This window comes from Nerophis ophidion, linkage group LG03, assembly GCF_033978795.1.
Source record: "Nerophis ophidion isolate RoL-2023_Sa linkage group LG03, RoL_Noph_v1.0, whole genome shotgun sequence".
NCBI lineage: Eukaryota > Metazoa > Chordata > Actinopteri > Syngnathiformes > Syngnathidae > Nerophis > Nerophis ophidion.
The window spans coordinates 34869953-34883605 of NC_084613.1; the positions used below are offsets into that span (position 1 = coordinate 34869953).

The window sequence follows — 13653 nt, forward strand, 5'->3', positions numbered from 1 at the left end:
GACATGAGACATGCAAATATACATTAAATACACAGTGTGGTAATCTGAATGTTCCTTGCTCATTTCTGTTTTTAGTTGCACACCATATTTACTCTCTCTCTCTCGTCCACAGTATGGAGTGCAGCTGGCGCAGGGCAGCAGCACACACCTGAGGTTGATTAGGGTGGCCTATTTAACCTGGGTGCTGCCTGCCTGTGAGCGCCGGAACCTTGTGGTCACTGCTGCTACTCTTCGCATGTGTCTTTTTCGTCTCACTAGCAAACTCTCTAGTTTGTCTCGTGCATCTCACAGGTTTGCCTGTAATACCTAGCCTTGTCTAGCGCCTTTAGTTTTACATCCAGTTTATCTGTTTCACTTCTTTCACGAAGTATTTTTTCCTAGCCTCGTCTAGCGTTTTTATTTAGTACTTTGCTCCTCTGTTTTACATTTTCTCAGACAGTATTATTCCTAGCCTTGCCTAGCGCTTTTTGTTTAGTTTTGGTAATTTATCGTTGTAGTTTTTTCATGGTGTGTTTTTGTGCTTCCACCATCGCCTTTTGTTTTGTCTAAGTCATCCTTCCGCCAAAATAAAGGAAAAACACTTCTAAACAAACAGACGTCTCTACATCCTTGGGATCCACCCTACCAGCTCCTAACACCCACAGGACAAAACTAAAGGAACTTAATCTACCTGCAAATGAGGCATACTGATGCAATATGTACATACAGCGAGCCTAAACAGCATGTTAGCATGTATTAGCTTGCAGTCATATGCCTGATTAGCACTCCACACAAGTCAGTAACATCAACAAAGCTCGCCTTTGTGCATTCATGCACAGCATAAAACATTTGGTGGACAAAATTAGACAAAAAAGAAGTGGAATAAAACACATCTTTCTGTGGCAGCGTCGGAGAAAGTTGTACATGTAAAAAAACTGTCCACATAACTACGGTGAGTTCAAGGACCGCCAAAATTAGTAGGACAGAACGGAGCTCACCAAATACTGTCATCTGCAAAGGATAAACACAAAAATATTAAACAGTGGGATTTCTAACAATTAGGAAGGTTTGTGTTTGTCCTGGCCCTGCGATGAGGGTCGACTTGTTCAGGGTGTACACTGCCCTCTGCCTGATTGTAGCTGAGATAGGCTCCAGCGCTCCCCGTAACCCCAAAAGGGACAAGCGGTAAACAATGGATGGATGGATGTGTTTGTCCTCCTGCAGAAACCATATTAAAATAACAAATATTTCTTTTCCCCCTGTTTTTCTCCACTTTCAAACATTTTTGAAAAAGGTCCAGGGAGCCACTAGGGCAGTGCTAAAGAGTCTAAACAATCAGACGTCTCCCTGTATCAGTGCGGGTGATTTTTCCGCAACTTTTGGAAAATCTGCAGCAAAATCAGGCATTTTAGGACGCAACAGTAACAAAAAAAATCCTGCAAAAATCAGGGGGGACCCAATTTTTTTTTCCGTATTTTTTTTTTTTTTTTTTAACAAAAGTTTCCTTTAATTTGATTGTTATTGTTGTGTAGCAACAAACGAGAAACAAAGATATATTTTGGTTCAGCTAGTGTAGAATTTAATTTAAAAAGGCTTTCACTGACAAAAAAAAGAATAAGATTGCTTGTTGCATCTAACAATGTTGAATTTAGAACATATTTTGCATTCATAAATTTTTTTGTTCCGTCAGAATTTAATACAGTTATCAAAATATAAGAAATAGTTCTCAGACAAACAATATATTCAGGCTTTTGCAGACCACATACAATGATGTGGCGGTACAGATAGGGCCCCTGGATCCTGGGTTTGACACCTGTTAATTCGGGAATTTAGGCAAACACGGAGCCTATTTTATGACATTTTAAGTGTTGATTCTTACTTTGGGTTGAAACCTGTTGGGTAGTTTATGAGAATCATTTGCAAAAATGAATACATTGGCGTTATTTTATGTTCCAGAATTGTCCCTCCTGAGTGGCTGCCTCTGGACATCTTACTTGTGGAGATGAACTCATCGAAGGCAGTCAGGCTCACCTTTGTCCTGCTTTTGGCCGAGTCCTTGTTGCATGACATCGGGTGGTCCCCGCAGTCTGCCATTACATTGTTCAAGGTAACATCACACATTTAATTGAATTCATAAACAGAACAATAACCGTTGCTGAGTGAAAGCATGCACATTATTTATGAATGCACAGGTCACAAAATGAATTGTCAAGCATTCGAGTTTGTCTGAAATCTCATTGCAGTAAATAGGACATAGTGATCGGTTAAAATTGACTCAAAGTTTTTGAAGACCTCCTAAAAGCCTTTTTTGGCTGCAAACAGCCTAAAGTCCGGATTATGCTCATTCATCCCCTTCCAAACTCACCTGCCTAGCTTGATGAACACCTACAAAATATAACACCTTGTCTCACAGACATGTGGATTTCCTGTGGCTTTTCGACTTGTTCGGAGAAAGTTCAGCCCACCTTCGAGCGCCTTTTCATCTGATTTGTACTATACAAATTTATGTTTAACACTTGGATTACTTCCAGTTGCTATGATACTTCCTTTCTCCTAAATTAACATGAGCTCCCAAAAAAGGAAGCTAATAAGCTAAAACGTCAACAAGAGTTGTAGTTGTTCACTGAGTACTCTTTGGAAAACACCGCCTCTCGTGTTTGGACAGAGAATTACACAGGCTGATAAAGAGCTATAAATGGGATAGAGTAAATTATATTTTTAAAGGGGAACTGAACTTTTTTGGAATCAAGCTTTTGCTAGTGTTTATTTACAAGTTAGAATGCATACAAAAATAAAAACATATGTGAAGGGTCAAGCAGTAGAAAATGGATGGATGGATGGTTGTTCCTGCCTTATGAATGATGGACACAATTCCCCAAAAAGTGCAGTTCCCCTCTCAGAATGGTGTCACTGTGTTAAGATAAAAGTATATAGCAGGTTTTGTTAGTTCTTAATTTAGGAAGTATTAATTATTTGGAGGTTATGTCCGACAGGTGTCAAGCTACAAGCAAAGGATGTGATTCCACCTTTGGAACCTTTCATCAACGTATTTACCCTTTTTTGATGTTTCAGTGGTTCACAGGATATGATTGCATCAAACGATTCCTTCATTAAAATTTAATATTTAAGGATTGTATTTTGGAAAAAAATGCTTCCATAATAACTTTAAGTGTGAATGCTTGTTTTTTTCCAGGCGCTGACACGCAAACAACTTGACAGTCATGGCCGAGAGAAAAGAAGTGGTGAGAAATCTTTTTATGGCAACTAACCTAAAATGAGACGTGTGAAGTCTAGTCTATTGCTAATTTTAATACATTGCTTATTATATTTTTGCCTTCTTTATTTCTAATTATGTATATATGAAGAGTAACGATAACGATAACGCTTCAATCCTTTTGTGTTCACGCATATATATGTGTATATATATATATATATTAGGGGTGGGCAAATTAATGCGTTAATTACGAGTTAACTCATCAATCTATTAACGCCGACAATTATTTTATCGCACATTTGCGTATGGCGTCGAGGGGCTCTTGGTAAAGATGGAACATTTGGCAAAAATACCGGACAATTCTGCAAATTTCATGGCTGGCTTACAGCGTGGTCACTCCGGGATCACTTACGACCGCCAGACAATTCTGAATGTGGATAGATCGGGCCGTTTTGGACTGAATGACGCGTGCTTGCTAGACCGGCTAGCTAGCATGGGAATACTTTGCCGGCTACATCCAGCGGCCTGTGAAGCAGCGGAGTATATGTGTTGTCTGTCTATTTATGAATAATGCAGACGAGGAGTGCTGGCTGAGTTCTTAAAGTTTACTTTCAGAGCGTGCATATCACAACATACAAGATGCCGTCATGGCGACACACAACCTATACCGGGCTAATGCGCATGCTCGTCACTCCTGTTACATGCTGGGTAGGGTAGTTCTTTATTTCCCTGGCTCATAACATCCCAATATAGTACCATGTATATGATGCGTTCAGTTTATCAAAGCACCAAGCAAACAATCGGAAAATTCCCATCATATCAATTCCTAGATATGGTCATAATTATCTTAAGTGCACTATGCAGAATAAACACATTATTAATATTGCTAGTAAGGATAATTTGATCAAAAATTCCCTAAAACAGCCCACTACCTATCATATAGGTTTTTTTAAACATAAGATCCCTGATAAAAAAAATGTTTCTGCTGTTACCTCAGAAATTGCCTGTTCAGATGTTATGATTGTGGCTCAGAGATTTGTATGTAGATTATATTTATTTTACATAACAAACTGGATAACTTAAATACCCTGGCAGTGGCAATAAGCTTAAATGTTTGTATTTACATTTTTTGAATTGATTTTCATAAAATATGCTATTTAACTGCTACTGTTTAACAAGGACTGATTTAAATTGTGTTTGCACAACAAATGTTTTGGCGCTTTTGTTCATGTGGGAGAATGTTCCAATAAAGGTGCACGACACACTACTTTTGAATTCATTATTGGGCTTTGCGTATACAATGCAGTTAATGGCGATTAATCTCAGAAATAGTGCGATTAACTTCGATCGAAGTTAATCGCACTATTTCTGAGATTAATCGCCATTAACTGCATATATATATACACATACATATATATATATATATATATATATATATATACACACATACATATATATATGTATATATATATATATATATATATATGTTATTATTGTTATCTGTTAGTGTATATTACTATTGTAATGTTATATACTTATTGTCTAATATTTTCTATCATTCTGCACTTTGTACGACTGTTGAAAGTCTTAAGGGTCACCTGCTTTTTTCTGATTGTAAATACAAATGCAATTTTGCTCCACAGGTGTTCTCCAACGTCTGACCCCAATGGAAGGTATTTACATTCGTCCTTTCAAAATTATATTTACTCTAACACCTTTGTCACATAGTAAATATATGTACATGTAAAATAAAAATACATTTTAAAAATTATCCAATGAAAGGCTCTTATCTATTTTGTTAAATTGTACTGCTGACTTTTTTTTAGTTGAGTTGAGTTTGTTGAGTTGAGTTTATTTCAAACATGCATGCATACAACATGATACATCACAATCTCCAGTTTCTTTATTCAACATGTTCAAAAAGGAGTAGGAAGAAGCAGTGCTTATTTAATTATACCCGTTTTCCTTTACACAGCAGTTACTAAAACTTTTGATCGCTTCCTGTTCTCAATTTATTCACAATATACTCCACAAGTAATAACAGTAAAAATAAATAAATAAATAATAATTGGTGAAGTAAATTATATTTCATATGGTGAGATGAGTAAGATTATCTTGAAAATGAATGGATGGATGAGATAAATTTAGAATGTTTATCATGGTTCTTCTTCTTTGTACTTTGTAAACACTAAATTTTAAGAGTTGTTTGAAGTGGATCATATTAGTACATTGATTTGTTTGGTTAATCCATTCCATAACTTAATCCCACATATTGATATACTGAAGGTCTTAAGTGTCGTACGTGTGTACAAATGTTTTAAATATTATTTTTCTCTAAGATTATATTTCTCCTGTTTTGTTGGGAAGAATTGTTGTATATTCTTGGGTAGCAATTAATGATTTGTTTTGTATATCATTTTAGCTGTTTGCAAATTCATAATGTTGTGGGATTTCAGTATTTTTGATTCAATAAAAAAATGGTTTGTATGTTCTCCATATCCAACATTATGTATTATTCTAACTGATATTTTTTTTCCTCCTGGCATTTTTGTATGTGTAATGGAACCGAGTGGTAAAATATTTAAAAACTAATAAAATATTGCTAAATACAATATAAATGTTAAGAACCCAATGTAGTGAGAGCAACCGTCCCAAAATAAGGACAGATATTTATGCTCGTTCACAATTTATTTAAATTAAAAAAAATAAACAGTCAAGTTGAAAACACTAAAAATACCAATTGGTAAACAATATTATAGGTGAGTGTACAGCCGCGACAGGCATAGTGGGTCAGTGTCCTGGCTCCGCCCACTTCCACAGCGTCCTCCTACACACAGAATTAAAACCACAGAGATGCTCTCCGGGCTGACGTCACACTTACACTTACTTAGGACGGCATAGCGCGGTTGGTAGAGTGGCCGTGTCAGCAACTTGAGGGTTGCAGGTACGATTCCCGCTTGTGCCATCCTAGTTACTGCCGTTGTGTCCTTGGGCAAGACACTTTACCCACCTGCTCCCAGTGCCACCCACACTGGTTTAAATGTAACTTAGATATTGGTTGTCACTATGTAAAGCGCTTTGAGTCACTAGAGAAAAGCGCTATATAAATATAAGTCACTTCACTTCACACGCAAGGCAGGGTTTCCCCTGCCTCTGCTGTAGTTCCGCGTAGAAGTATTGGGTACGCCCACCCTTCTTGCCAGTCTCCGGTCATTCGCGGGACCTACGTGGTCTTACTCGTCCCGTCTCGCTGCGCCTCTTGGTCGCTCCCGGGGGTCACCGCAGGTCTCTGGGTCCCAATCGCTCCTGCTCACAGAACCACACAGCAAGCGCACAACGCAGGAGCCGCAAGCCTACAGCCCAAGGCAGTTGAACACCCCCACAGATTCACAAAGCACGACACTTACTTTGGAGGCAGGGTTTCCTCTGCCCCTGTTGTGGGCTTCTGGGGGTTCGCTCCGGTAGCCTACGGGGTCTGTTAGGTAGTCCTGGGGATTCCTTTCCAGCCTGCGTGCGTTCACCCGGTCCTCCTTCCAAAGTCTGTCGATCCTGTCTCCTTTTATGTGTCTAGTCCTAATGCTCCACAGGTGCGTCTGATTTCAGGTGCCGTTCGATTTGGCAAAGTGACTTGTAATGGGTTGTTAGGGCAACAAGCTAAAAAGGGGGCAACGTCTTAAAATACACGCAAAGTCCACAAGGAGTAAAAACATGCAATTAGAAATACAATCAAATTCCACAAAGTGTAAAAGCATGCAATTAACAATACAATCAAATTCTACAAATTGTAAAAACATGCAATTAAAATCCACAGCCATTAAAACACTCTAAGGCAATGAAACATAAAAAAATTAAAACCCCTACTTGTGTCCCATCACATATGTACTTATCCATTCTTTCAAAGGACTAAAAGTTCACGACAAAGCCCCAAATTTTGAGTGTGGTATTAAAAAAGATGTGTTTTAAGCCAAGGCTGGTCAAATTGAATGCAAACTGATGTCCAGTCATAAAGAAAGTGTTGTCGTGTCCATTGTGTTCCTCCTGTGCTTTAGTGGACGTTGTCCTCACAATTAATCTTCCAAGCAACACTGAGCCATCACAGATCATTGATCAACTAAGGATGTCCGTACAACAAGTGGATTTACCATCAAACTTCTCAGATGATGTCATGGTGACAAGACTCAATTTGACCACAGGTGACAATTGATTTCCATTTGTCTGTCACTCGAATATATCGCCAAGGTGTTAGTTCATGTTGAAAGATAATTTTGTTTTCAGTCTGCCTCTCAAACTCTACTGAAGGACAGCAGTGTCAGTGTGAGGAACAATATGCATGGCCATGTTCCCTCTGTGATGACTTTGGGGCCTGCAACAATGAAACTACAGAAACATGCGACTGCATTAATGGACTTCCTTCAAACGGGCAATTCTGTGAGCTGCAAACTTGTAAGTGCAGATTATATGAAACTGTAATATCAGTTCATCCAGCAACAGTCAATTGTATCATGTAGGGGACTGTATATAATTCAACTCTTAAATTGATAATTTGTTTTGTTAATGATTCATGGAATCTGATAAGTAATTTTTTAATTTTGCTTCACAGTTTTTGCCTCATGTCAACCACCAACGCCACCAACAACAACAGAAGGTATTGTATATGAGATGTATGACATCTTGTACATAATCGCATTAGTTGAATTCTACAAACAGAACGTGTTGTAATGTACATTGTTCTTTCCCTACAACAGTGGACATAGTCCTCACTTTTCCAGACAACGCCAACCCATCAGAGTTCATTAATCAACTGAGGATGTTTGTGATTACTCGGTCTTCACCAGAAAACATCACCAATGAAGTAGTATTGGAAAACCTAAATTTGACCACGAGTGAGCATATTTTATGGCACATTGATTTGTCCCTTCAACACTGGCTTATGTATTTGTATGTTTTTAAAAAGTTGATTGATTAATTTGATGAATTTTAATCCAGCCTGCCAGCCAAACTCTACTGAAGGACAGCAGTGTCAGTGTGAGGAACAATATGCATGGCCATGTTCCTTCTGTGATGACTTTGGGGCCTGCAACAATGAAACTACAGAAACATGCGACTGCATTAATGGACTTCCTTCAAACGGGCAATTCTGTGAGCAGCAAACTTGTAAGTGCAGATTATATGAAACTGTAATATCAGTTCATCCAGCAACAGTCAATTGTATCATGTAGGGGACTGTATTTGATTCAACTCTTAAGTTGATCATTCGTTTTGTTAATGATTCATGGAATCTGATAAGTAATTTTTTAATTTTGCTTCACAGTTTTTGCCTCATGTCAACCACCACCACCAACGCCACCAACAACAACAGAAGGTATTGTATATGAGATGTATGACGTCTTGTACATAATTGCATTAGTTGAATTCTACAAACAGAAAGTTTTGTAATGCCCATTGTTCTTTCTCTACATCAGTGGACATAGTCCTCACAGTGAATGTTCCAGACGACACCGATCCATCACAGTTCATTAATCAACTGAGGATTGCTGTGGTTACTTTGTTGTTACCACAAAACATCACTGATTCATTGATAAGCTTAGATTTGACCACAAGTGAGCATTTATTTCCATTTGTCTGTCACTCGAATATATCGCCAAGGTGTTAGTTCATGTTGAAAGATAATTTTGTTTTCAGTCTGCCTCTCAAACTCTACTGAAGGACAGCAGTGTCAGTGTGAGGAACAATATGCATGGCCATGTTCCTTCTGTGATGACTTTGGTCAATGCAACAATGAAACTACAGAAACATGCGACTGCATTAATGGACTTCCTTCAAACGGGCAATTCTGTGAGATACAAACTCGTAAGTGCAGATTGTAATATCAGTTCATCCAGCAATAGTCAATTGTATCATGTAATGGACTGGATTTGATTCAACTCTTCAGATGATAATTCATTTATTAATGATTCATGGAATCTGATAAGTCATTTTTAAATTTTGATTTACAGTTTTCCCCTCATGTCAACCACCAGCACCACCAGCACCACCACCAACAACAGAAGGTATTGTATTTGAGATGTATGACGGCTTGTACATAATTTCTTCAGTTGAATTCTACAAACAGAAAGTTTTGTAATGCCCATTGTTCTTTCTCTACATCAGTGGACATAGTCCTCACAGTGAATGTTCCAGACGACACCGATCCATCACAGTTCATTAATCAACTGAGGATTGCTGTGGTTACTTTGTTGTTACCACAAAACATCACTGATTCATTGATAAGCTTAGATTTGACCACAAGTGAGCATTTTTTTTGCCTACGAATTTGTCTCTTTAACACCAGCTGGTCTAACTGTATCTTTTTATAAAGTGTATTGATCATTTTGGTGAATTTGGATACAGCATGCTTCATAATGACTGCTGGAGTTCAGCAATGTCGGTGTGAAGAACAATACGCATGGCCATGCCAATTCTGTCAACGTTTTGGTTCGTGCAGCAATGAACTCACAGCAATCTGCAACTGCATCGATACACTTCCCCCGGATGGGGAATTCTGTGAGCTACAAACAAGTAAGTGCAGCTTGTATGAAGTGTTTATATACCTGTATGTAAACATTAAAACATTCAGGGCCTGAGTGTCGTAAGTTCCCAAAGTAACAAGTGCTAAAAAGATAGCAGGGAATACAAGTGGGTGTGTTGCAGGTGATGTACTATGATGGGATGCACAATTATTTGAAAATACAAAAGTGGTGCAGAAAATCAATCCATCCATCTTAAGCAGAGAAACCCGGACTTACCTCTCCCCAGCTACTTTGTCCAGCTCCTCCCGATGAATTCCAAGGCGTCGCCAGGCCAGCTAAGCAACACGGTCTCTCCAACGTGTCCTGGGTCTTCTCCGTGGCCCCTTACCGGTTGGACATGCCCTGATCACTTCCAGAGGGGGGCATCCGGGTGGTATCCTGACAAGATTCCCGAGCCATCTCATCAGTGCTCCTCTCCATGTGCAGAGACTTTTCACCGAGCCTCTTCCGAATGACAGAGCTCTTCACCCTATCTCTAAGGACGAGCCCTGTCACCCTACGGGGAAGCTAATTTCGGCCACTTAAATCCGCAATCTTTTCCCGTCATTCACAACCATAGATGAGGACAGGAACGTAGACTGACTAGTAAAGTGAGAGCTTTGTCTTCCGGCTTATTACAACTCCTGCGCTTGGAGCAAACTCTCATCTACAACCCGGAAATAATATTTCACCCTTTTCCGAGCAAGAACAATGGACTGATTCTCACCCCAGTCACTTCCCACTCAGCTGAAAACCGATGCAGTGACAGTTGAACATCACGGTTAGATGAATCCATCAGAACCATATCATCTGCTTCCTCTTATAATAACATTCCTAGGAATGAAGGTTTTGAAGGAATGAAGGTTTTGACAGAACGCCAGTGTGTCTTTTTTCCTAACAAAATACTGCACGCCCTACAAAAAGCTCAATCTCCATGCCCCGGTATCCCCCGGTGTTTACAGGTTTTTATGCCTGAACTTTTCATACATTGACAGACACACAGAAAAATCTCTCTGACGTCTGTCATTGCAGCGATTGCCTCCTTTTCGCCAGATTGCACGTACCGTCCAAACATGCTAAGTATAAACGCAAATAGAATGGCCGCAAACAGTTTCACGTTTGATAAATCACATTGTGAGTGCTAAATGATTATATTCGTATCCTCACAGTATTGTGTGTTGTAAAAATCAGCAACTATTTTCTGCATATACAAACCCCGTTTCCATATGAGTTGGGAAATTGTGTTAGATGTAAATGTAAACAGAATACAATGATTTGCAAATCCTTTTCAAACCACATTTAGTTGAATGCACAACAAAGATAAGATATTTGATGTTCAAACTCATAAACTTTATATTTTTTTTGCAGATAATAATTAACTTAGAATTTCATGGCTGCAACACGTGCCAAAGTAGTTGGGAAAGGGCATCTTCACCACTGTGTTACATCACCTTTTCTTTTAACAACACTTAATAAACGTTTGGGAACTGAGGACGCTAATTGTTGAAACTTTGAAAGTGGAATTCTTTACAATTCTTGGTTGATGTACAACTTAAATTTTTCAACGAACCGGGTCTTGTTGTCGTATTTTAGGCTTCATAATGCGCCACACATTTTTGATGGGAGACAGGTCTGGACTGCAGGCGGGCCAGGAAAGTACCCGCACTCTTTTACTACGAAACCACGCTGTTGTAACACGTAACTTGGCATTGTCTTGCTGAAATAAGCAGGGGCGTTCATGATAACGTTGCTTGGATGACAACATATGTTGCTCCAAAACCTGTATGGACCATTCACCATTAATGGTGCCTTCACAGATGTGTAAGTTACCCATGCCTTGGGCACTAATACACCCCCATACCATCACAGATGCTGGCTTTTGAACTTCGCGCCTATAAAAATCCAGATGGTTATTTTCCTCTTTGTTCCAGAGGACACCACGTCCACAGTTTTCAAATACATTTTGAAATGTGGACTCGTCAGACCACAGAACACCTTTACACTTTGCATCAGTCCATCTTAGATGAGCCCAGCAAAGCCAGCAGTGTTCCTTGGTGTTGTTGATAAATTGGTTTTGCTTTGCATATCAGAGTTTTTAACTTGCGCTTACAGATGTAGCAACCAACTGTAGTTACTGACAGTGGTTTATGAAGTGTTCCTGAGCCCATGTGGATATATCCTTTATACACTGATGTCTGTTTTTGATGCAGTACCGCCTGAGGGATCAACGGTCCGTAATATCATCGCCTACGTGCAGTGATTTCTCCTGATTCTCTGAATGTTTTGACGATTTTACGGACCATAGATGGTAAAATCCCTAAATTCCTTTTAATAGCTTGTTGAGAAATGTTGTTCTAAAACTGTTCGACAATTTGCTTACAAATTGGTGACCCTCGCCCCATCCTTGTTTGTGAATTACTTAGCATTTCATGGAAGCTGATTTTATACCCAATCATGGCACCCACCTGTTCTCAATTAGCTTGCACACCTGTGTGATGTTCAAAATAAGTGTTTGATGAGCATTCCTCAACGTTATCAGTATTTATGGCCACCTTTCCCAACTTCTTTGTCATGTGTTGCTGGCATCAAATTCTAGAGTTAATGATTATTTGCACACAAAAAAAATGTTTTCAGTTTGAACATCAAATATGTTGTCTTTGTAGCAAAATACAATGATTTGCAAATCATTGTATTTTGTTTATATTTACATCTAACACAATTTCCCAACTCATATGGAAACGGGGTTTGTACATGCATGCAAACACGCTGAATGATTATATTTACAGTATTATGTTTTAATAATCAGCATTTATTTTGCATATACATGCATACAAACACGCTGAATGATTAAATTTACAGTATTTTGTTGTAATAATCAGCATATATTCTGCATATAAATGTATGCAAACACACTGAAATATTATATCTACAGTATCTTGTTGTAATAATCAGTATATATTCTGCATATACACGTATGCAAACACATAATGTCAATAATGCCAAATGAGTCAACAAAAACTATTAGTATCAGCTTTGGGTTTTATTCCGCCAATCTTTGTCTTAAATGATAAATGGGTTGTACTTGTATAGCGCTTTTCTACTTTCAAGGTACTCAAAGCGCTTTGACACTACTTCCACATTTACCCATTCACACACACATTCACACACTGATGGAGGGAGCTGCCATGCAAGGCGCCAACCAGCACCCCTCAGGAGCAAGGGTGAAGTGTCTTGCTCAGGACACAACGGACGTGACGAGGTTGGTACTAGGTGGGGATTGAACCAGGGACTCTCGGGTTGCGCACTGGCACTCTCCCACTGCGCCACGCCGTCTTCTGGCCCGATAACCCTCCTGAGTCCAATAACTTATTTTGTCAGTCAACTATACAATTTATATGTGATTATAACAACATGATATGTAAAAATAAACGGTACACTTGGTAGAGAATAGAACTGGAACAAAAAAACAAAAAACGTAATGACCTGACACTTATACCACACTTGGTACTACTAGGTGTAATAGTTTTTTAAATAAACACAAACATGAGTGTCATGTTTTTCCCTACAGGTGACTCTCTATGTCTACCTAATCCAGCAAACATCACTACGACAGTCAATTCTATGACAAGCATGCCTGCAACAAGCTCTGGTATTGTATTTGTTCTACAATTCCTATTAGAATACAGTCAATGTGTATAAATAATGCATGTACAAGAAGTCTTCAGTCTGCACACAAGTTCTGTTCCTGGTTCACTTTTGGTGAAGTTGGAATGTTGACCTAAACTCGTCCTAAATTTACACCTAAAGTATCAGTAGAGTGTAAAATCAAATCGACTTTAAATGAAAATGTGTGTTTTGTTGTATCCATTCAACCATATCCAATTCTGTTTGGAATCTGCAAAGTATGTGAAA

The 13653-nt window shown here is 38.8% G+C and overlaps 1 protein-coding gene across 3 annotated transcripts in view; it reads left to right on the forward strand.

Moving 5' to 3' along the window:
* The window catches only part of adgrf8 (adhesion G protein-coupled receptor F8), a 58069-nt gene that overhangs the window by 19004 nt on the left and 25412 nt on the right, over nucleotides 1-13653 (forward strand). For 2 of the 3 annotated variants that reach the window (XM_061895013.1, XM_061895014.1), the window contains 15 exons: nucleotides 1936-2086; nucleotides 3173-3221; nucleotides 4837-4866; nucleotides 7243-7386; nucleotides 7469-7636; nucleotides 7794-7838; nucleotides 7939-8076; nucleotides 8180-8347; nucleotides 8505-8555; nucleotides 8656-8793; nucleotides 8876-9043; nucleotides 9190-9243; nucleotides 9344-9481; nucleotides 9584-9751; nucleotides 13310-13390. In XM_061895013.1, the coding sequence (XP_061750997.1) occupies nucleotides 1982-2086; nucleotides 3173-3221; nucleotides 4837-4866; nucleotides 7243-7386; nucleotides 7469-7636; nucleotides 7794-7838; nucleotides 7939-8076; nucleotides 8180-8347; nucleotides 8505-8555; nucleotides 8656-8793; nucleotides 8876-9043; nucleotides 9190-9243; nucleotides 9344-9481; nucleotides 9584-9751; nucleotides 13310-13390 (1645 nt within the window). In that variant the 5' untranslated portion in view covers nucleotides 1936-1981. Of the gene's footprint in view, nucleotides 1-112; nucleotides 292-1935; nucleotides 2087-3172; nucleotides 3222-4836; nucleotides 4867-7242; nucleotides 7387-7468; nucleotides 7637-7793; nucleotides 7839-7938; nucleotides 8077-8179; nucleotides 8348-8504; nucleotides 8556-8655; nucleotides 8794-8875; nucleotides 9044-9189; nucleotides 9244-9343; nucleotides 9482-9583; nucleotides 9752-13309; nucleotides 13391-13653 lie in introns of all 3 variants that reach the window. The other variant, XM_061895012.1, reaches the window with a different exon arrangement.